This window comes from Staurois parvus, unplaced genomic scaffold (assembly GCF_062004578.1).
Source record: "Staurois parvus isolate SC_StPar_1 unplaced genomic scaffold, SC_StPar_1.0 ptg000432l, whole genome shotgun sequence".
Lineage (NCBI taxonomy): Eukaryota > Metazoa > Chordata > Amphibia > Anura > Ranidae > Staurois > Staurois parvus.
The window spans coordinates 10,388,757-10,414,164 of NW_028318228.1; the positions used below are offsets into that span (position 1 = coordinate 10,388,757).

General features: G+C 43.3%; 1 protein-coding gene across 4 annotated transcripts in view; it reads right to left on the reverse strand.

Annotated features, from left to right (window-relative positions):
• Positions 1-25,408, reverse strand: part of NTRK3 (neurotrophic receptor tyrosine kinase 3) — a 979,065-nt gene that overhangs the window by 495,583 nt on the left and 458,074 nt on the right. For all 4 annotated transcript variants that reach the window (XM_089687661.1, XM_089687660.1, XM_089687663.1 and 1 more), the window contains exon 5: positions 22,168-22,236. In XM_089687661.1, coding sequence (XP_089543787.1) covers positions 22,168-22,236 — 69 coding nt within the window. The remainder of the gene's footprint in view (positions 1-22,167; positions 22,237-25,408) is intronic.

The window sequence follows — 25,408 nt, forward strand, 5'->3', positions numbered from 1 at the left end:
TCTATTCAAAACAGGTAGTGGTAAGTCCAAAAAACAGCAAGCAATCCAAAAGCTGGGTAAAATTCCAATACAGAAGCGGCTGACATCTTACACTTTTGGAGTTAACACATCTATCAGCTCTTTTTCAGCTGATCAGAAAGGTATGTGTGCCTAGCTCTTGTAATACTAATGGGTTATCTTGATTGCTCACACAGATACTGCTCGCCAGTGTCTCTCTTGATCCAGCAGTTAGCTTACCTACATGGATTCCCTATTTCGAGTTCATTCAAGGTCCTTTTTCAATGGAAGCCCTGAAAATTTGGGAGTGTTTTCTGACCTTCTGAACACATTGGTGTTTTTTTAGTGTAACCAATAAATGTAATTGGGCTCTTTTATCCTTTAGTTTGGCACTCTTTCCAATGGATGCATTTTTTTTTCTGGTGTCCTGGGATACTCCTGTCACATCTCCTAGGAGGCTGCAGGTTCATGCACACAGTGCAGCAGGAAGGTGGGACAAAGGGCTGGCCTGGTACTTCATCAGCAGCTGGCTTTTTGAACCTAGACAAAAAGGACATCCAAGAGGTGCTGGGACTTTGATATGAGTTTAAACAAGGTAGTGATAGGTCAGAAACATTTGAAGAGCCCTCTGACTCATGTTAGGCTGCTCACAGCAGACAAGGCTACCCTCCAGTGGGTACTTCAGCAGGTTACCAGAAGAAGATGTGCATACAATATATGGAAGGAGTGCCAGACCAATAGATAAAAGAGTCCAAATAAATTTATTGATGTTGTGTTAAAGACATCTACACTGATAATCAGGTCACTGATCATCAGTGCTCTGATTATCAGTGCAGCCCCATCAGTACTGCCTTTCAGTGCCCATCACTGCCGCTGATCAGTGCACATCAATGTCACATATCAGTGCCCATCAGTGCTGCCTATCAGTGCCTCCTCATCAGTGAAGTCTATCAGTACCCATCAGTGCCACCTATCAGTGCCAATCAGTGCTACCTATCAGATCCAGTCAGTGCTGCCTATCAGTGCCCATCAGTGCTGCCTATCAGTGCTGCCTATCAGTGCCCATCAGTGCTGCCTATCAGTGCTGCCTATCAGTGCCACATATCAGTGCTGCCTTTCAGTGCCCATCAGTGATGCTTGTCAATGCCCATCAGTGTCGCCTATCAGTGCCTCCTCATCAGTGCAGTCTGTCAGTACCCATCAGTGCCACCTATCAGTGCCACCTATCTGTGCCAGTAAGTGTCCCTGATCAGTGCCAGTCAGTTCTGCCTATCAGTGCCACCTATCAGTGTCAATCAGTGCCACCTATCAGTGCCAGTCAGTGCCACCTATGAGTGCCAGTCAGTGCCACCTATGAGTGCCAGTCAGTGCCACCTATGAGTGCCAGACAGTGCCTCCTATCAGTGCTGATCTGTGCCCCCTATCAGTGCCACATATCAGTGCCCGTCAGGGCTGCCTATCAGTGCCCATCAATGATGCCTGTTAGTACCCATCATTCCCACTCAGTAGTGCCCATCAGTGCCGCCTAGCAGTGCAGCCTCATCAGCACACATCAGTGAAGGAGAAAACTTACTTTTTTACAAAATGATATAACAGAAAACTTTTTTTTCAAAATGTTGTCTTTTTTAGTTTGTTTAGCAAAAATATAAAAACCTCAGTGGTTATCAAGTACCACCAAAAGAAAGCTCTATTGGTCTCAAAAAAATGTACAGTGTTGCATGACCGCACAACTGTCATTCAAAGTGCGACAGTGCTGAAAGTACAGCATAAGAATTTTAGCTTTTTTTTGTCCCTGCATATGAATATAGGTGCTCTACAACCTCCTCCATCACTCAGGTTCTTCAAAAAGTGTCCGCACTTTCTTTAACATATATACATGTAAAAATGTGCAGAAACTATTTAAAGACCCTTCATATATGGCCATCCTAGAAGTGTTAGGTGCCCCAATTTGCCTTATTAGAGGTTTGAATATAGAAGGTTTCAAATGCAGTATATGTATGCTGGCTTCCTTTGTCCCTGCATATGGATGTAGGTGCTCTACATCATCCTCCATGACTCATATGTGTCATATATGTCCATCCAAGAAGTGTTGCTACCCCAAAATGCCACTTTAGAGGTTTAAAGATAGAAGGTATCTAATGCAATATATGGATTCCTGCTTCCTTTGTCCCTGCATATGGATATAGGTGCTCTACAACCTCCTCCATCACTCAGGTTCTTCAAAAAGTGTCCGCACTTTCTTTAACATATATACATGTATAAATGTGCAGAAACTATTTGAAGACCCTTCATATATGGCCATCCTAGAAGTGTTAGGTGCCCCAATCTACCTTTTTAGCGATTTGAATATAGAAGGTTTCAAAGGCAGTATATGTATTCTGTCTTCCTTTGTCCCTGCATATGGATGTAGGTGCTCAACATCATCCTCCATGACTCATATGTGTCATATATGTCCATCCAAGAAGTGTTGGTACCCCAAAATGCCATTTTAGAGGTTTAAAGATAGAAGGTATCTAATGCAATATATGGATTCCTGCTTCCTTTGTCCCTGCATATGGATATAGGTGCTCAACAACCTCACTCAGCACCCATGTGTGTCATATATGGCCACCCAAGAAGTGTTGGTGCCCCAATCTACCCTATTAGCAGATTAAATGTATCAAATGCAATATATGAATAAAACATAAAACTCCACAAAGTCAAATAATACTGTCTTACAACCACTTCAAAATAAGCGCTGTGAATTACATTAGTAAAGGAAAAAAATAAAGCTTTCATTTTCTTTGTAATATCCCTTTAATTTCCGCTTTTATAGGTTGGCATGGCAGCTCAAAATTAACAGGTGCTCAAATGAATGGTGCAGCAAATATGCAAATGTATTTGCCCATTATTTTTTTATGGAAAAACATACATAAACTATAATGAATTTCTGAATTATGCAATTAAATATGGGGGTAGCGAAGTATAGAGTGTGTGATCCCAGCTGCCGTGTCCTTGCTTAGTCAACATGAACTTCGCTCACTTCTCTCACAATGAACTGCCATAAATATGTAACAACGTTCTAAATCACTAGTCTATTTTCTAGTTTACAAAAAAAAGTTGATATGGAAAAAAGGCAAGTACAAGGACTGATGTATAAAAATTGAAAGTAAGTAAATAGTTTGTCTCCCACAGCGGCGAACGCAGTTTCAGCTGCCATTTTCTACAGCAGATTAGTATTTGATTGGTTGCTGTAGGCAACACCTCTGCCATTCCTATCTTCTAGTTTTCATATACAGACATCCCTCGCTTAACACAGAGGCTGTGTTCCCGTGTAAATTAAATTTCCATGTCAAATAGAAGATATATTTATTCAGTCAGGGAGATTTAGCAGGCAAGTTACTGACAGAATAAAGCAAATATCTAGTGCGAATCAGGCTGTCTTTTGTTTAGTATAGGATTTTTAATGGTTTTATGTTTTTTTTACCTCTGCACCTACAATCCTGGGGCAGTTTTGCAAATATCTGTGACAGATGTAGCATTGACCTTGCTTAAATCCTACATACAAGTCCTTACATATACCCACTGAAGTGACTAGCCTCAGTTGATACACAGAGATAAAGTGGTACCTGTTTATTTGTTTCTCCCTCTCCTCTACATTAGTTCAAAGTCCAAAATTTACAAAGCATTTCTGAGCTTCAGAAGACAGGGGGCACAGATGTAATATCACACATTGCACAGCATAGAGGAGGGAGCTGAGTGGAGGGAAGAGACACCCCCCCCCCCTCTACACAGTCTCATAGGGAAATATGCACATCTGAGGCTGCCAATCACTTGCTGTGTGCTGGGGGGTTATCACCCAGGATTGTCTGGTGTCAGTTTGTCGCTTTTGTTAGAGGCAAGAGCTCACTGTAGAAGGTTCATTTTTGTTATCTCAGAGGTTTATATCCATTTTAATGGAAACATTTTAATGCGTAGCCTGCCAATGTTGACCATCTTAGGTCACTTAAAATGTATCAAGGCCAATGCAACCACTTTTTTAGGAGATTACAGCAACCAGGGTATGGAATACACCTCAAGCCTTGTGGTAGATGCACACTTAGGGGTTAGTTTGCTAAAGGCAAATAAGCTCCTCACTTTGTCAGGATATATATATATATATATATATATATATATATATGTTTGTTTTTTAGTTTTATCTAGAGTTTAGTGCCCATTTAACTTCACATGCACATGAATCCATATATCCATATATGAAATGTTAAACCCCATCAGAATACAATAGTTCAGTGGGAGAGAACCCATCACACAACATTCAGTTGATGCTGGGATCTGTCATTTTTTTTTTTTTTCAACCTGCTGGTTCACACCTGACAGATTTGAGACATGTTTCCCAAACCAATTCAATGGTGAACATCAAGATTCCCATTATATTCAATGGTGCCTGTTCGTACTTTAGCTTTGTGTTACATGAATCTTGTAGCTTGAAGATAGAGTTTGAAGATATAAATAGTACATGGACTTTTTTGGGGCAGATGTCAGTTTTTGGTCCCTTCAGACTTCAATGGGAGCACCTTAAGAGGGCTGACAAATGCATATCATGTACATTTTTCAGGAAATTTCGAATTTCTCCTTCACCTAGAAACAAGCTTTCCAGTAGCTAAAAGAAAAATGCTCAAGACTGAAAATGCTCAATCTGTGTACAAACACATATAAAAAAAACTCTCCAAAATGCGTGAAAATGTACTTCTGGGCCTCCAGCTGAGCATCACTCCAACAAATTCCTGCCTATGTAGAGCAGCCATTCTCAATCATGGTTCTGTGGGTCCCTTAGGTTCCTCTTGATTAGCCTCCCTATTGGTGGCTGCATAGTTCCAGGCTCAACATTATCCAGCAAAACCAGCGGCATAACACCATACATCTTTTTAGCTGTGGCTGTGTTTGGCTTTCTTACCACCACTCTAAAGGAGGCTTTCTACCTATTGCCCACCAATGCAAGGGGTATTCTACCCATTGAATTGATTTTAGCAGATGTTCCCCGAGACCTGATAATTACTTCAAGAGTTCCTCTGGGGCAACAAGATTGTTAAAGGCTAATGAAGAATGAAAGAATGTTTTGAGAGTTCGTAGCTGCAAACCAGGAAAGTTAGGAAATGCATCGATTTAAACATCTATTCTGAATGTTTGGTGTAGATGTAGGACCTGTTATCTTGAAAAATAGAGATTTTGACAATTCCAAATAAGAGATTATATATAAAATAAGTAAACTGGGTTTTTGTTATGTGCTTTTGCTATGTAGTACTTAGTGTTATTAATCATTAATTGCATAAAAACTGGCTTGTCTTTCCATACTGCCTGTACCCTCATTACACTGTTTATCTGAGACTGTAGGAAAAAATAATTGGTGATTTTATTTGTCTTTTTTTCTTCTTCTTTTTTTGCAGAGAAGCAGCAATTTCTATAATGAATATCATAAGCAGCTAAAAGCATGTGTTTATATTATCCATAGCAAATAACCAAATATTATCTTACATTTTCTCATCTGCAAAGGGCTAAACTAAAGCAGGCCATAGAGCAGGAATCGGCCGAAATTCATCTATGGATGGTTGTACTGAGGTCGATCCATTGTTTGACTTCAGTATAACCAGACTGTTGGATTTTCTTGCATGTGGGCACTGTCGGCAACTATATCCACAAGCAGTGGTGCGGCCCCCAGCTGCCAGAACACATTAATGCTGTGGGAGGAATTCAGCCAGTGTTGATGGGGGAATCAAGTGATTTTCTTTCCTTCCACCCATGGTGGAAGGAAAGAAAATTGTATAGCCTCTGGCTTGCTTTAGATGACATGCTACCTCAAGAATGTGTTAATGATAACAGACCATACCCTCTACTTTCACAGGTAAATGCTCCTTTCTCCTACCTCCACTCTTAACTCCAAAACGCATTGACTCCTGCTGCCTTCCTCCTGGGTAAATGCTCCTTTCTCCTACCTCCACTCTTAACTCCAAAACGCATTGACTCCTGCTGCCTTCCTCCTGGGTAAATGCTCCTTTCTCCTACCTCCACTCTTAACTCCAAAACGCATTGACTCCTGCTGCCTTCCTCCTGGGTAAATGCTCCTTTCTCCTACCTCCACTCTTAACTCCAAAACGCATTGACTCCTGCTGCCTTCCTCCTGGGTAAATGCTCCTTTCTCCTACCTCCACTCTTAACTCCAAAACGCATTGACTCCTGCTATATTCAGAACAAATGGTGTATTTATATTTTTGTATATGTTGATCAGCTCTCACCTTCAGTTGCACCCTTTTACGACTGGTGTCTGTTTCCTGAGAGAATCATCCCCCACTCCTCATGTGATCTTTATCAGCTTCTAATTGGGGTGGAGTTGAATGCTCATTTGAGCATCTCCCTATAAATTTAGATCAGCTCATGGGGGAGATCTCTGATGGGGGGCACAGTCTCTGATGGGGTGCGGCTTCAGATTGAGTGCGGCTTCGAACGAGTGCATAGAAGAAGCAGTTAAACGCAGCAGTTGAACTAAAGCAGGAGAACTCAAGCAGCAGGAAGACACAACAACAGCAAGAAGCTCTCCTGCACGCTGGAAGACTGCAAGCAAACACCCTGGGAAACCTCATACATGCCTGAGACCCACTCTGTGTACCTTTATATAATACACCCCTCTTCTCATCATATTACTACCCTCTGTTCCCAAATCTCATTTCCCTACCCCTCTGCTCCACCCCACAACCTGTACATCTCCCCCTCACTGCTATCATCTCCCTACTACTGCTCTCTTCACCTCCCCAAAATGTCTCTTCCACTCCTCCTTCTCATTTTCCTCTCCTCCGTTCCCAAAATCCATTTACTATATCCCTCTGCACCTCCCAAACATTTGTATATCGTGTCCTCACTGCTTCCCTCACCCCTCTATGGCACCCACCACCTCCTCCTATTACTCCTCTCTCCCACTGACCCCAACACCTCCACTAGGAGTTTCTCACGCTCCTGCACATCCTGCTCCCATGCCACCTTTCTCACCCTTCTCCTCCTCCTAGCCGCGGGGGACATCTCCCCGAATCCTGGCCCTCCACCTCCCTCACCCGCTCAACACCCTCCCACCTCCACGTCCTACTGCAACCCCCGCAACTTAGTATCTGTCCCCCTGCTCCCTAAAATCTCCCCCCCGTTTTCATGTGCACTCCTGAACGCCCGTTCGGTGTGCAACAAGCTTACCGCCATCCACGACCTCTTTGTTTCCCGCTCCCTCAACCTCTTAGCGATTACGGAAACCTGGATCCAGCCCACTGATTCTACCTCCCCTGCTGCACTCTCCTACGGAGGTCTCACCTGGACCCACTCACCCAGGCCTAACGGTCGTAAAGGTGGTGGGGTTGGTCTGCTCCTGTCACCGCAGAGCACCTTCCGAGTCCTCCCAAACCCCCCCTCCCTATCCTTCTCCTCCTTCGAGGCCCACTGCCTCCGACTATTCTCCCCAACCCCCCTGAAGATTGCTGTGATATACCGGCCTCCTGGATCCATACCCCGCTTCCTAGATGACTTCTCCTCCTGGCTACCCTTCTTCCTCTCCTCTGAGCTACCCACCATAATTCTTGGGGATTTCAACATCCCTGTCAACCTCGACAACCCGGACACAGCCCATCTCCTCCACCTAACCTCCTCCTTTGCACTTGCACAGTGCATACAATCCACCACCCACTCCGACGGAAATATCCTTGATCTTGTCTTCTCCAACCGATGCGCTCCCCACAACCTCACTAACACCCCCTTCCCTCTCTCTGACCACAACCTGATAACCTTCTCTATCTCCTCGTCCTCCAACGCCTACCCCTCCAAATGTCACACTACTACCAGCCGTAACCTCCGCAACCTTAATCCTGCCTCCCTCCACTCTGCAGCTGATCAACTCCACGACCGCATCCTCCCCCTGTCCTGCCCCGACTTGGCTTTGACCGCCTACAACAACGCGCTCTCAACAGCCCTTGACTCACTAGCGCCTTTAACCACACGCAACATCAGACCCCGACCGCTCCAGCCCTGGCAGACTGATCACACCAAAACCCTCAAACGACAAAGTCGTGCCCTGGAGCGACTATGGCGCAAAACCAAATCCAAACAAGCCTTCACCCGCTACAAATCTGCCTTCCGCACCTACACCTCCTCCCTCCATGCTGCCAAACAGGCCTACTTCTTGACCCTCATCAAGGCCCTCTCCTCCAATCCTCGCCGACTCTTCTCTGCCTTCAACTCTCTACTCTCTCCACCCCCACCTCCACCCAGCACCTCACTCACTGCCCTTGAGATTGCCAATCACTTCAAAAACAAAATTGACACAATTCGCAAGGACATTGCCGCAACTCACACGCCCTCTTAACCTGTCCCCTCTCACACAGCTACCCCCTTATCCCCACTCCCCCTCGACTTAACCCGCAGGGATTTCGTCGCTGCTCAAACTCTCTCCAACCCCCTTCACCCTCACTCAGCTACCCCCTCATCACCCCCCTCCCACGGCCCCACCACTGCTCTGACCTCCTCTTCCACCCCACCCTACATTCCTCATACTGAAGCTCCCCCAACACTCCGCACCTTTGACCTTACTACCATCGAGGAAGTCTCCAAGATCCTCTCTGATGCCCGCCTCACCACCTGCCCCCTCGACCCTATCCCCTCACAACTCCTACGACCTTCCTCCTCCTCCATCCTACGCTCCCTCACCCACATCTTCAATCTCTCCCTCTCCTCAGGCACTTTCCCCTCCCCTCTGAAACATGCACACATCACCCCCATACTTAAAAAGCCCTCCCTGGACCCCAATGACCCGAACAACCTCAGACCCATCTCCCTGCTCCCATTTACATCTAAACTCCTCGAGCGCCTAGTCTACACCCGCCTATGCTCTCACCTCAACGACAACAACCTCCTCGATCCCCTACAGTCCGGCTTCCATCCCCTACACTCCACCGAAACTGCCTTACTCAAACTCTCCAACGACCTGCTAACCGCCAAAGCTAATGGCCACTATTCAGTGCTCCTACTCCTTGACCTCTCTGCGGCCTTCGACACAGTCGGCCACCCCCTCCTCCTCAAAAAACTACACTCCCTCGGCCTCAGAGATTCTGTTCTCTCCTGGCTCTCATCCTACCTGTCACAACGCTCCTTCAGCGTTACCTATAATGCTACCACCTCCCCCTCACTCCCCCTCTCTGTTGGGGTCCCTCAAGGCTCTGTCCTCGGGCCCCTTCTCTTCTCCATCTATACCTCCTCCCTTGGCCAACTCATACACTCTCACGGCTTCAACTACCACCTCTATGCCGACGACACACAAATCTATCTCTCAACCCCCCACCTCATCCCCTTGGTCTCAGCCCGAATCACACACCTACTGAGCGACATATCAGACTGGATGTCGCTCCACTTCCTTAAATTGAACCTCTCCAAAACCGAGTTTCTTGTCTTCCCCCCAGCCCGGACACCACCCCCCATTGATTTCTCCATCACATCCAACAACGCTACCATCAAACCCGCCCCGCAGGCCAGAGTACTGGGTGTCATTCTGGACTCCAACCTATCCTTCCAGCCCCAAGTCCAATCTTTAACAAACTCGTGCAGACTCCACCTCCGCAACATCGCCAAAATCCGCACGTTCCTAACCCCAGAAACCACTAAACAGCTCATCCACTCCCTCATCATATCACGACTCTACTACTGCAACTCCCTCCTCACTGGCCTGCCTCGCCGCTGGCTATCCCCTCTTCAGTCCATCCTGAACACGGCTGCCAGACTCATTCACCTTTCCAACCGCTCTGTCTCCGCCACCCCCCTCTGCCAATCTCTCCACTGGCTTCCGATTGCGCAACGGATCAAATTCAAAATCCTAACGCTGACGTACAAAGCTGTCCACCATACTGCCCCGTACTACATCTCTGACCTAATATCCAAGTACCGCCCAACACGCACACTCCGCTCCTCACAAGACCTCCTTCTCTCTAGTTCCCTGGTCTCCTCCTCCCATGCCCGCCTCCAGGACTTCTCCAGGGTGTCACCCATCCTCTGGAACTCCCTGCCCCAACCCATCAGATTATCACCTACTCTCCTCTCCTTTAGGCGCACCCTGAAAACCCATCTCTTCAGGGAAGCCTACCCCACCCCCTGCTAACTTGCCGACCTCCTCCACTCTTCCTACCACTCCATCCCCCACAGCTATCTCCTCCTGTGCCACCACCCCCTCCCTCCTAGATTGTAAGCTCGAAATAGCAGGGCCCTCGATCCCCTCATGTTTTGCATTGTATTGGTATTGTTCTGTCACATGTTCTGTCTCCCTTTGTAATGTACAGCGCTGAGCGAACTATTGGCGCTTTATAAATACTGTATAATAATAATAATAATAATAATAATACCCTTTTGGTCACATGATGATGGTAATGAATATTTCTATTATTATAATTGTTAATAAAAATTTTTAATAAGTATGTGCTGATGGAGTTGTGCTGTCTACACATTAAAGTGGTTATAAAGGCAGAAGGTTTATTTTATGCATGAAGGTACAAAGCCTTCTCTGTGCCGCTCCCCCCTCAGCCCCCCTAATACTTACTTGAGTCCCATCACAATCCAGTGCTGAGCATGGGAGCAGCAGCTCTCCTAGGCCTTTCCCTCCTCATTGGCTGAGACACAACAGGGGGAACCATTGGCGGGGGGTCCTATAGACACACAGAAGCAGCTTGGGAGTGAGCATGCACTAGTACCCCCAGAACAAGCCACTTGCTCTGGGGACACTCAGCAGGGAAACCCGAGAAGAGGAGGATTGGGGCTGCTCTGTGCAAAACCATTTCACAAAGCAGGTAAGTGTGACATGTTTGTTTGTTTGTTTTTTTTAAATCGGAACCTTTAGCATCACTTTAAGAGTACATGGTGTCAGTTAAAACAGAGGGCTGAATGTCATATGAGCAAAATAAAGTCTTGTGCAGCCCTTTTCCCTAGAGTTCTTTTGCTAGAATTACCCACAAGTGCCCAGAAACCAGACAAGAAAAATAAAAAAAAATATTACCCCATATTAAAACTAACATTCAAATCTACTTAAAAGAAAAAATCTGTTCCGGTATGTATTCCTAACTCAAAAAGATTATTTTTATGTCTCTCAGTCCATCCAGATCAGTGGTTTCCAAACTGTGGCCCCTGGACCTGATGTGGCCCTTTCATTGCCTTTATCCAGCCCTTGGGGTACTATTCCTCCCACTGATATGAGGCACTACTCCTATTAACACCAAAGATAAGACACTATTCCTTCCACTAACACCAACATTGGGGCATAATTCCTCCCACAGATATAAAGCCTCAAACACTATTACTCCCACAAAAACTAAAGATGGGACACTTTTCCTCCCACTGATACCATCAATGGGGCACTTTTCCTTCCACTGACACCAATGTTGGGGAACCAATCCTTCCAATAACATCAATATTGGGGCAAATTTTCTTTCACTGATACCAATGTCGAGGAACCATCCATTCCACAGACAACAATGTTGGGGCATTGTTCCCCCACCATTACCAACAATAGGGCACTATTCCTTGCACTGACACCAATGATGGGGAATTATTTCTGCTGCATTTGCTACTCCCACTGGTCACAATCCACCCCCCCCCACTAAAGTCTGAAGACCAGTAAACTGGCCCTTTGTTCAGAAAGTTTGGAGACCCCTGATCTAGAGTGCAAACACCCTAAGACAGGAAGTGTATTATTGGCCTGATTACCAGGTGAAAATAAAGAGAAACAATATAATAATTTGGCTTTCACATTTAAGGACTGTCAAACTGTAAATTAGATATTTTTTGTCTTTAGGCAGTCTACATCTCTACACACGACTGAATGTTGCTGAACTTATTAACATAATACTTATGAAATTACAAAAAATTGAGTCTATCACATACCATCCAAGCTGCAAAAGGTCTGCTTCTGTTAGACTTCAGTACTAAAGTCCACTTAAAATTTACACCAAATTGAGTATGAAGATTCTACTGCAGAATGACCAGCGGATTAACAATCAAGTGTGATGCAGTTTCTATTTGCAACCTCATTAAAATCACCAAGACAAAAATAAGAATGCGCACAATATTCTTGTCTAAATTAATAAAACCATTACCATTACTATCATTAACATCTCATTTCCCTTATGACCTTATTATGGAAGCCCTTTCCTTAGTTATGCTAAATGAAGCATGGACGAGGTTGGAATATGTGCAGATACGTCTAAGTAAACTGGAAGTGTAAAGAAGCCCAAATGCAAAACCGGACCACAAATCAGACAACCTAGACAATATCGGCTTCATTTATGTTAATTGAAATAGCTGCCTGATGCTTCTCCATCTCATTAACTTTCACTCATGTGATTTTGATCCCAATGTTAATAATTTTTGTCTGAGCCGGCGATAGACAATAGGGCATCCAGTGCAACTGTCTGAAAAAAGGACGGATAGTCTCTTCTTATTGAGGCCATGGAAGGCTATGGAAAATAAGGTTATAGGCAGCAATCTAATCCATTAGCTTGCTCAAACGTATTCATCCTAACCCGGTTTGCCATTCTTGATGTGTCATTATATTTTTTTTATTTTCTGAGATCACTTGTATGTTCCATCCTGGCCCATGATAAAATTTGTCCTCCAGTCATTCAAATAAGCGAAGAACTTGCCACTTTAGATGTGATTACCCTTCTCCTGAACCTTTCTGCATCACAGCAGACTTTTTTTTTTAAAGCTCTTTCTAAAATAAATTGTGGATATCAATCTTGTGTAAAGAATATGCTGAAAACTGGATAGGATATGATGGGAAATATCACTGAAGGAGCTGAGACAAAACACATTTTTAGTAGGGTGATAAAGGGTTTAAGTCAAATTCATGAGCTAAAATGGATATTCAGTTTAAACATTTTTGTATACTTTTGGATGGAGAGAATCCCTGTTAAAGTGCAACTTCAAAGCGAAACAAAACAAAAAACGCAACAACCTTGCACATTACTTCAGTAACCACATTTTATTGAATACAAAATGATACTCACAAACAGCGAAGTAATTCAAGCATGTAAGTCCTCAGAGGGACTTGAACATTAGGCAGTCTGCGCAATACTGACGCGTTTCGAAGGGCATCCCTTCTTCATCAGAGCATTGTTTCGCTTTGCAGTACTGGTCGGACTCCCCCAGCCTTGGTTGGAGCTGCACAACCCTATATGCACTGGTGGTCGAATTTTTCCAGTTCTGGTTCCATCTATCCGCCACCTACCTTGGTCTCAGAGCGCAGGGGAGTTTGTTTCTGGTTTAATTAACAAAGTGCAACTTCACCCAGAAGGGGACGTTCTGCTTCTCCTCCTCTTCCTTTCTTCCTCTACCACTTTTGGACACTTTTTTTTGGGGGGGAGCAGGTACCTGGGTTTGACAGGTACCCGTACCAACTTCCACTTGGATTGCCTAGGTGATCCAAGTGGAAGTTCACAGACCTCCCTACCCTTTGCCCGCAGCCTTCTGGGACATGTCACAGGTCCCATAAGGCAGTAGGACCATTCACAAGACACAGCAAGGCTCACTGGTAAGCCGTCTGGGAAGCCGTAAGGAGTCAAAGCCGGCTTCCCATAGTAAACATGTAAGCACCTGGGACCCAATGACCAGCGAAGAACAAGCCCAAGTTAGAACAGCCCTGGATTCCTGGACAGGTAAGTGTCATTTTATTAAAAGTCAGCAGCTACAGTATTTGTAGCTGTTTACTTTTAATTTTTTCTGAGGCTGCCATTATCTCCTCTGGGTAGATTCATCATCTCTGATTGTCCTAGAAACCATTGTCACAAAGACAGGAATTGAAGGAAAATCCAATATTTTACAGTTGTCTCCAGAAGAGGAGTAGAGATGAAATCTTCTAATGGGTGTGCTTATTTTTGTAACAACTGTCTAAAGCTGGCTATAAAGGGAATAAAATTAGTCCGGTTCAACATGGAACTTCTGAGATAATAATTGAATTCTGGTGAACAGGAATTCTAGAAAACTTTTGGGATGCAGCCACTGATCATTGCATTCTGACAGTGGAGGAGTCCCACTCTCAGAATACAAGGGCACTGCAGGCAGAAATCCTTCATCCATCTAGCTTGTGTGGATGGAGGAATCCATTACTTTTTTTGATCAACCCACTGGCTGATTGAAAAAAAAGAGTAATCTAAGGCCAGCCTAAGAGGGCATTTCTTTGAAAGATTTCCTTTCACTTTATGTTGTAGCTCTGGGGTTATTTACTAAAACTGGAGAGTGAAAAATGTGGCACAGCTCTGCATAGTAACCAATCAGCTTCCAGTCTTTATGGTCAAAGCTTAATTGAACAAGTTTAAGTTAGAAGCTGATTGGCTAGGGGAATGCCAGAAGAGAGAAAGATGGTTTCTTTCTATGCAATATCATTGCACACTGCATGTAAGTATGGCTGCTTTTTTTTATAAAAACAAAAAAAATTGAAGTAACATTACTTTAATTTTCCAAAACCGGGGTAAAGTTCCCCTTTAGCCATTCTCTACTCTGTCGTGAATTTAAAATACCATTTTTTGCTATACACACACATTAAATCCAAACTCCACAGTCAAAGCTGAACTCCATCCAAGTGAAAGAAAGGTCACAAATTAAAGCCAGGGAGAGAGGAAGTTAGGTGACCCTGTTGCTTTACTCTACGTGTGCAAAACACAGGGTCACTCCACATGACAATGAAAGGAGAAATATTCTACATAACTGGGTTCCAGTACGGTGTCCTTTAAAATGGATCCTTAGCAACTAAACCTCTTTTATAAAGTCAAGCAGTATTAGGAAGCAAAAGCTGTCATCTACCCAGCAGACCTCTGTGAAGGTACGGCTTACCCTTCATGGTAAAATTAACACATACAGTTTGTCACGCAGCAGAGAACGCTCGAAGAGCGTAACCTGTCAAGTGTTCTGCTAATATGCAGGACAACAGCAGTTAGATCTTCTTCAATAGCGTGTTTTGGCTCCGGAGTACAACATTTACTACAAACACACAGTCCCCAGAGCTTTGCTCAACAAGGTCAAATAGGTCATCTAATTTGAAGCAGCAGCACCATGATAGACTTAGTTAGGCCTGGGAGATGTCTTGTTGTTTCTTTAGAATAGCTTTGTCAGCTCTGCTACTTCTGGGCTTTCCCTGTCTCTTCTTATGTGTGCAGCAATAATGCCTCTACCTGCGGTGTTTTATTTCTGTCATTACAGGTAGCGTTTCTCTCACTTTGAAAACACCAGGGGACTTGCTGTGGTGGAGAATGTGCGCAGCTTTGGATGAGAACCGGATCCGGCTCATCTTCCTCCCATAATGTAGAGGTCATATTGATTAAGGCTACGAGGTTGCTTCACGGCACAATTGATTCCATGTTTGTTATTTTTGCATAACAACACTTAGCATTGATTTTAGGTGATAAAGTGCTGTTCTACTTATCAGATTTGTGTCATATTTTTTGGTGCATTAGCAAGGAACAATAAATCAGGGTTATGTTACTGGGAACAAATGGCACAGGCGGCATCATTTTGTTCCTAAGTAAATGGTGTCCTAACATAATTACCAACATCAGCATTCTGTACAGATGATAATACCGTGCCAGTGGAACAGGGTGACCAGAACTTAGTACACTGTTATCTACCTCAGTGAAATAGTTCTCCAATGTGGTTGCACTTATTATACAGAAATTGCTTGCCAAGCCTATGTCTAAAGAGGAATTCAAGGTGTGCATTGTTTACATAGCTACATTGGTCCAGCTTGGACCAATGTAACTATGTATATACCAGCCTGTCTCAACCTTTACAACACAGAGGAACACTTGAAATAACTTTCCAGTCTCAAAGAACCCCTGCAAATAATTACTAAATCTACTTATGGTGATCAGTGGTGGTCAGTGGGAAGAATGATTCTTACACTTGTTGACATAGGGAACCTATGGGACCATATGGGAACCTACCCCCTTACAGATATCTAAAAATATCAATGGTGTTAGTGGGAACTTATCTGAGAGGAAGAAATTGCCTATTGCTCAAGGAAACCCTAATAACCGCTGGAGGAACCTTAGGGTTCCATGGAACCCAGGTTGAGAAACACTGGTATATACCATACCTGTGGGATCTTTCTAGAATTTGGAAATCACTGTAGAAGACACTGTTACTCCATTGATCTCCACTAGCTTGCAGGTCCCGTGCCGAGTGACTGCCCTGCTGCATTTCGAACACAAGAGGTCAGCCACTGGGCATAGGCACAATTCAGAGAATGCTTTGGATGAGTCGCAAGTGTGATGTCACTTCCCTGCCTCTCCACTTTGTCAAATCATAGAACGCATTCAGGGATTGCAAAGGGATGTCTGAATCGTGCACATACCCAGTGGCTGACCTCCTGTGTCTGGAATGTAGAAAGGCAGTCAGAGCAAGTGGAGATCACTGGCATAGTGGTGTCTACTATAGTGATTTCCAGTTTCCAGGGATCCCACAGATATGGCACATTTATACTTGCATTGCTTCAAGCTGGTAGAAATGTGAAAATATCCAAACTTGGAATTCTTCTTTAAGTATTGTTTTATGTATCAATTTGGTTTGTGGTTTTAATTTTCAGTGGTGACCAAAAACATAATTACTTTGCATATATTGTCTGTTAAACATACAATTCCTAATCCATATGCCTATGTATACTGGTCTATGAATGATACAGGAGATAGGAAAAATAGATTAGTGTTAACACTGACTCTAAGGCCCCATTCGTGCTTGCTATTAGGGCATTTCTCCCTATCCATACATGCACAGGAGAGTGGGCTGTACATGTATGAGTGAAGATGAAGGTCAGGGGTGTTCTTTCTTGGATTTCTGGCGCCACGCATCACACAGTTTTAATCAGAGTAAAGCATCAAGTCAATTAAACTCCTGGAATATTGAATGGTTTTACAGGTGGAGGCCACTGACATTTTTTCCCTACTCATCTTTTCTGACTGTTTTTCACTAGTTTTGCATTTGGCTAGGGTCAGTGTCACTACTGGTAGCATGAGGTGATACCTGGACCCTACAGAGATTGCACAGGCAGTCCAACTCCTCCAGGATTGCACATCAATATGTGCTATTGCTAGAAGGTTTGTGGTGTCTCCTAGCACAGTCTCAAGAGCATGGAGGAGATTTCAGGAGACAGGCAGTTACTCTAGGAGAGCTGGACAGGGCTGTAGAAGGCCCTTAACTCATCAGTGGGACCGGTATCTGCTTCTTTGTGCAAGGAGGAACAGGATGAGCACTGCCAGAGCCCTACAAAATGAGGTAGGCCACTGGTGTGAATGTCTCTGACCAAGAATTCAGAAATAGACTTCATGAGGGTGGCCTGAGGGCCCAATATCCTCTAGTGGGCCCTGTGGTCCCTGAAGGCACCAGCGAGCTCGATTGGCATTTCCCATTGAACACCAGAATTGGCAGGTCTGCCACTGGTGCTCTAAGCTTTTCACAGATGAGTACAGGTTCACTCTGAGCACATGTGACAGACGTAGAAGGGTCTGAAGAAGCCGTGGAAAACATTATGCTGCCTGTAACACCATTCAGCATGACCGTTTTGGTGCTGGGTCAGTGATGGTCTGGGAAGGCATATCCATGGAGGGATGTACAGACCTCTACAGGCTAGATGATGGCAGCCTGACTGCCATTAGGTATCGGGATGAAATCCTTGGACCCATTGTCAGACCCTACGATAGTGCAGTGGGTCCTGAGTTCCTCCTGTGACACAACAATGCCCAGCCTCATATGGCGAGAGTATGCAGGCAATTCCTGGAGGATGAAGGAATGGATGCCATTGAATGGCCCCTACACTCGCCTGACCTAAATCCAATAGAACGCCTCTTGATTATCATGTTTCTGTCCATCCGACACCACCAGGTTGCACCTCAGACTGTCCAGGAGCTCAGTGATGCCCTGGTCCAGATCTGAGAGGAAATATCCCTGGACACCATCCGTCATCTCATTGAGAGCATGCCCCAACATTGTCAGGCATGCATACAAGCATGTGGGGGCCATACAAACTACTACCATTTTGAGTTGCTGCAAATGAAATTTCAGAAAAATGGACTGGCCTGTTGCATCATTTTTTCACTTTGATTTTCGGGGTGTCTTTGAATTCAGACCCCTGTAGGTTAATAATTTTCATTTCCATCAAACTCATCCTTACATCCCTAACACATTACCCAGTCCATATCAGCAGTAAATATCCAGCATGACATTTTTCCTCATTGAGATCTGATGTATTTTCAAAGTGTTCCTTTAATTTTTTTGAGCAGTGTGTGTATATATATATATATATATATATATATATATATATATATATATATATACATATATATACTTTTTTTGTTTTAATCTTCACTTGTCTAGTAGATATAATAAAACACTTTCAATTATATATTCAACAGCCCAAAAGGGTGAAAGGGGTGTAAATAAGAGAAACTTATTGTTAGACTTTACATACGCTTTAGTTTATCTGGATAATTATATCTTCTCATTTCATGTAACAGATTGAATACTACAGAAACTACACAATACATTATAGAAGTAATATAATTTTCATTAGATTCTATTTAGCCAGGTTTAGTTTATGTGTTTTCTTTCTCTAAGTGATAGATGCACTTAATTTAACTTGATTAAGGGACTTTTGTCAGCTATATTTAAGTCATTTTGTTTTAATACCAGTAATTGGCACAATGTATAGTTTATCTGATACAATCAGTAAAAAGATCAGTAGGGGTTGTAAGGTTAAATAGAAATTTAATGACACTTTTTGCTTGTCTACATATATATTGCCCAACAATGTCTCAAAGTAAGTTCAATATCCTTTAGTGAAATATGGAATCGATTTAACATCCCGTTTTTGTTTGAAATAAGTGTTCAACACATTATCAATAATTCAGGAACCTGTATTCTGCAGCCCTTATTTTCCTGTCAAAGAGGTCTACGTCTCCTGAAGAGGTTAGGAGATGTATCTCACGGGATCTTTAAAATTGCAGCTACTTAACTGGCTTGGTGACAAATGGATCTGCAGTGCAAGGCTAAGCAATGAAGTGTTAGATTGCATAGTCTTCAGCTGGTTAGTAAGACTCCCCAAGCAGTAAAACCTGTCACCAACTTTACTGACAGAGAAACTATATTGGCATTTCATAAGGCTCATTCTCTGTATCTGATAACAGATTTTATTTTTGGATCATTTTCACAAGTGGGATTCTCATCATCACACTCATATTTTATCAGATTTATTCCTGTATATTACCAAAGTTACTACTGGGAGAAATGGGCATCTTTTTAGAATATGACCATTGAGGGTGGAAATATAATTCATATGCCTATATACAGGTATGTGACTTTGCAGTGGTGCTACACCACAAATTAAAGTTAGAGAAAAATCCTGACTGACTGTAAATAGTGCTGCAGTTTTGCATTTTAAGCTGTAATGCTTTCTGATGTGGGAGTCTGCTAAGTTCACAAGATAATGGTAGGTTTGGACTGGTAAGGATGAGAACTGGTTTTCGTGTAAATCCAACAAGGAGTGAAGGGGAGGTGTGCTTCTAGGTTGACATAAATGCATAATAGTAGCAGGGAATGTGGACCTGGCTGTAGTCTTTGGCTGCTGCCTCTCTGGTTGCATTAGGGAGATCACTCATTAGTAAAATTCCAGGTATGGGGTTAAGAGCACCCAAACGTAAGCCTGGTACACACAAGACGTTTTTTCTGTTCAACCCAGTGGACTGAATGAAAAAAACAGACAGATCGCTGTACTAAGACAAATGATGTTAGTGCAACCATCTACACTGCTGTGCTAATATGTTCTGGCAGTGGGGCCACCACCAGAACACACCACCACTGGCTGCAAGTGCTAATTGGATGCCGGTTGGCTGCAGGTTTTCGAACATGCACATTCAACAGAAGCTGGTCAGCAGACTGGCTTCTGTCAGACAAGCAGCTGTATGCACGGGCTAAAAGTCGGTCGATTTCTACTTTAACGGCTGATTTTGGCTATTTGGACTGTGTGTATGGGGCTTCAAGCTGGACTTACACCTGTAGAATTTGATTCAAAAGATTACTGTATGTTTTCAGAATGTTCATTTAATTATCTAGGAGTTTCATCCACAGTGAGCAGAAAAATCAAAGGCAAGGATGGCAAATATGAGTCAAATCTAATAGAAACAAATTTCACTGAATTCCCTCCTTGTTGGGAACAATCGTAACTAGTCTTATGCGAAAACATTTGTCAGTGTTAATCCAGATGTAGAACATTTGTTCTATGAAATTTGAAATATTGACATAGTACTAAAACAAAATGTCATTTGAAATTAGTCAAGTCCATAAAGACACCATCAAATGGTTTGGTGAGTGATTTTTATACTTTCTAATTTGGACTTTTGTATGAAATTCTACAGGTGTAACGCCAGCTTAAGTCAGCTGCCCTCACGGTGATCAGATCATGCTGGCACTCAGCCCTAATCAAGGAAATAAAGATATTTTCTTCCCAATACCATTACACACTATTACTCATTCCCTGAAGAAGGGAGGAGTCTAGTTCCCCCGAAATGCGCTGTCTGCATCTGAAATTTTTGTTTATATAAACAATTCAAAGGAACCTCCAAGCGAGATGACTTTTTCTCCTGTGGTGTTCCTAACCACATATCCAAGTAAACAATACAACTGTAAAACCAATCTGAAGGCTGAAGTGAGGAATTGCAAGGCCTATGAACTAGAGAAGGGGAAGACCACTGGGCGAGCGGCATAACTTACAATGATGATGTTTAAACCTTGTACTATATTAGAAAATATGCCTTAAACTCTAAAATAGCCTCTGTTCTATGTAAATGTATGGCACACCACATATATTACTATTCAGAAATGTAATTTGATTTAAAGGAGAAGTAGGGTCAAAGCTCTGTTGGGCCTTCTTCTTATAGGGATCACAGGAGTGCACTTTGTTCCGCACTGCTGTGAACAGTTTTCAGTCCGCTGTCAGATTACATCACACAGCTAGTCCAGACTCTGGAGAGATCCCACCTTTAATGTATGGGTCCAGATGCCTGGACCGGAAGATAGCTCAGCCTCTCAGTGAGCCACTGAGAGCCTGAGCCGCCACTCCTGCCCCCTCCACAGCCCGGCGTTCCACTGAGCTGACAGTCACCAGCTCTCTGGTCATTGAAGGCTGAGAACTGACCCATCAGAGGTCTTTGATCACTCAATTCTTGGCCTTGGAAGTGGCAAAGGACAGCTACGGTGTTGGACTGTTGCTGTATCCAACTAGGTCAGAATATTTTTTTTTTACAGTCCCTAACTTCACTTTTAACAAAGTCACTTTACCCTGTTTTCCTTGACTTACCTAATATAGGTAAGTACTGTAGTGTCCTAACACAAGCTAACTTTTTCACAGCCTTATTTAAAAAGGAACTTCAGTCCCCTGGTTCTTTTGTAAGCCCCCATAAATGGTAAGTTGGATAGTCCTCAATCCATATACATACCTGCCCAAAGGATCCAGCATTTTCCTGGTGTGCTCAGGTGTCACAGCCTGGTCCCACACCACAATCTTAGTCCTCCTTAGCCGACTGGTTCTTTTGGGTTCAGGCAGCCAGCAGTCGGCCTACAAAAATGTGTGCCAGCTCCATTGACTGGCCATTCTGTATGGTACTACTGCAGGCTCCTGGGATATCACAGGGGGATTTGGGAGAAGGAGCACCTCATTTTTGCCTAGGTGAGAATAAAGGCAGGGAGTGGCAGTTCTGGAGTGAAATGTAAAAAATGCAAAGCAAAAATAAGGTCCAGTGTTTAAGGGGTGAGGAGTGCAGAAAAGTCAAGAAGGTCCACTTTAACAGCTCATTGCACAAAACAGGTATTTGGGTATATAAAACATGTAACACGTAAAATTTAAATGACCTGGAATATACAGATGCATCTACATGCTGGTGTACGATCACTGGGATATAATTGCCCTATGTCAGATCTTTAACTTAGTAGGATCTCTTTAATTCTACCAACACCATAAGGTTATACTTAAAATGTTTTCTTCTAAAATATTTTCCACTTTTCCATAGTGCACAAATGTACAGCGCATTTCTCCAAGGACAGCTCTGCAGAAATGGGATCAGAACTTGAAGACAGAAATACAATACTCACAATTCTGTAAGCTCTAGATTCTGAAAAAGCTGCCATGATAAGGTTGTCAGACGGTTTCCTGAAAGATTTCTGAAATTGCAAGAATAAAAAAAAGAGAATTATTAATAATTAGAAAAAATACAAAATGCATGAAAAAATTAATGCTGTTATATACGACTTCCACGTAGGTAATATTGATGCGCTATAAAAATTTAAAATCTTCCTGTAGGAGTTTACAGCATAGCAGTCTGTTGTATTGAATAATAATAAAAAAAAAATACTCAACTGGCACAAATCAGATTTCAAGTGTGACAGTAAAAGCTTGCATATAGATTGCAGAACTATTTCTACATTTATTATTTCTTTTGTTATATTTTAGTGAATCAGAATTAGACATAATGTATGACTTATGCAATGAATATTTCTACATCTCATCGAAAGAAATTTGCAAAGGAAAAAAAATGATATGACAATGATCTGATGTATCGGTGGAAAATATATTCATACGGTGGACAATTTCTGCCATTCACAACCTGAAGTGTCTGAAAAATACCTTGTAATGTTAGCTGTAGTCCAGCAGTAAACCTAGCACTGCACATTTTTGAAGATTAAATGTAGCTAAGAGCCATAGACCTACTTATATACAGTATGTTGTAGCTGGGTCTACATATGACAATTCACTTTCAAGCTGTCAAGTCACTCACAAGCTATCAGGTAGTCCATTGGCTTGATGTCTGTGTCTGAGCATTTCCTTTGAACAGCCATTACAAGAGGCACCCAGTCACCCTGTTGCATGTTACGATAGTGGCAACCCCTGGTATGTGTCCTTGGTCTCCAGACTGATGCCCTGGTATTGGGTCTGCAAACTGTTCTCTGTTCAGCCCATGTAATAAAATTCAGCCAACCTAGTGCCTCCCCCAACATCTGCAGCCGCTCTTTTGTCTAAGGTTTTGCTCACCTCCTCATAAAAGGAAAGCCGATTTGTTTGACAACTTCTGTCTTTCATGAATCTATGCTGTCTGTTGCATAAAATATCTTTTCTAGAAAAAACTCATCTATGTGGTCCTTTATTAAACTCTCCGGTATCTTCCCAACTATAGAAGTTAAATTAACAGGTATATAATTACCTGGTAAAGACTTTTATACCTTTTTAACCACCTCTCGCAATGACGGGCGCAAGGCAGTTCTCTCATTCTGGGAGGATGTCATATGATGTCCTCCCATTCTAACCATGCATGCGCGGCTCCGGGAGTGTGCAGCACAGCGATCGGTGGTCTGAGGGACACAGCGGATCACCGATCAACGGAAAGAGCCAAAGATGTCGGCTTGGTCATGTGATCAGCTGTGTCCAATCACAGCTGATCACATGTAAATAGGGAAATGACGGTTATAAGCATTTCTCTTCTCTCTGTCACGCTGACAGCTCAAGAGGAGAGCCGATAATCGGCATTACTCAGTGGGGACATGTGCACTGATCATCAGGGCAGTGATGATCAGTGTGCCCTGATGATCTGTGTAGCCCCAGCAGTGCCACCTGTCAGTGTCCATCAGTGCCAGCTGTCAGTGCTCATCCATGCCACCTGCCAGTGCCCATGAGTGCCACATCAATGCCGCATTTCAGTGCCTACCAGTGCACATCAATGCCACATATCAGTGCCCATCTGAGCTGCCTTTCAGTGTCACCCATCAGTGCCACCTACCAATGCCAGTTAGTGCCACCTATCAGTGCTGCCAATCAGTGCCGCCAATCAGTGCCAGCCAGTACCGCCTATCAGTGCCAGTCAGTGCCGCCTAACAGTGTGCATCAGTGCCGCCTATCAGTGCCCATCAAAGCTGCCTATCAGTGCTGCCTAACAGTGCCAGTCAGTGCCGCCTATCAGTGCCACCTATCAGTGCTGCCTATCAGTGCCATATATGAGTGCTGCCTTTCAGTGCCCATCAGTGATGCCTGTCAATGCCCATCAGTGCCACCTACCAGTGTCTCCTCATCAGTGTCCACCAGTGCCACCTATCCGTGTCCATCAGTGCAGCCTATCAGTGCCTATCACTGCAGCCTCATTAGCGCACATCAGTGAAGGAGAAAAATCAGTTATTTACAAACTTTTATAACAAAAACTAAGAAAAAACATTTTTCAAAATTTTCAGTGGTTTTTGGTTTGTTTAAGAAAAAATAAAAAACTCAGAGGTGATTAAAGCTCTATCTGTCACAAAAAAAATGATAAAATTTCATATGGGTACAGTGTTGCATGACCGCACAATTGTCATTCAAAGTGCAACAGCGCTGAAAGCTGGAAATTGACCTGGGCAGGAAGGGGGTAAAAGTGCCCTGTAGGCTAGTGGTTAAATATTGGCACCACATTGGCCTTACACCAGTCCAGTGGTACTATGCCAGTCATTAAAGAGTCCCTAAAAATTAGAAACAATGAGTTTGAAATGACAGAGCTCAGTTCTTTTAGGACCTGTGGGTGTATGCCATCTGGTCCAGGTACTTTATTCACCTTTTTTTGTTCTATCTTATCATTTCTGGACCATATAAATTTTGAGTCACAGTGGTTCATTTGGCGCTAGGTCAAAATAATTCCCATTATGAACTTGAGCTCCTAAATGCTCTTTTGAATGCACAAAGCTGAAGAAGGTATTTCATGATTTTGCCTTCTTTTTGTCCCCAGTTGCCCATTCTAGATTATTCTGTAAAGGGCCCTTTTTACTATTAATATATTTGAAGAATGTTGGGGGTTTGTCTTACTCTCTTACAATTTGTCATTCCTTTTGAATTTTTGCAATCTTGATTTCCTTTTTACCTATTCTGTTCTTACTATTTATCCTGTTGACCACTGGCCATTGTCATTAGGACAAAAGGTGAGGGAAGATCCAAAATTCTACAGCTGCCACCTAATTTGGAGTAGAGCAGTCACCCCTTCCATTGGTAAATCACTTGATTTGACTCACATTGGGGAGGTTTCTGCTCACTTCCTGTAATGTCTCTGCTGATCTTTGTAGACTTAGAACAGGTTGTTATACTGAACAATAGCTGTCTAACTTTATATTGGGGAGATTCACTATAACTATTTGTCCTGCTGACCACTGGCCATTGTCACTAGGACAGAAGGCAAGGGGAAATCCTGAATGCTAAAATATTTAGTGCTACTACCCAATTAATCCAGCATCAGTAAGAGCCCACGGGGACCCGATCTGCAGTAGCACAGCAGTATAAGTCCATAAAAGGGATCCACCCCACATGGAAGAAAAATATATTTTAAAT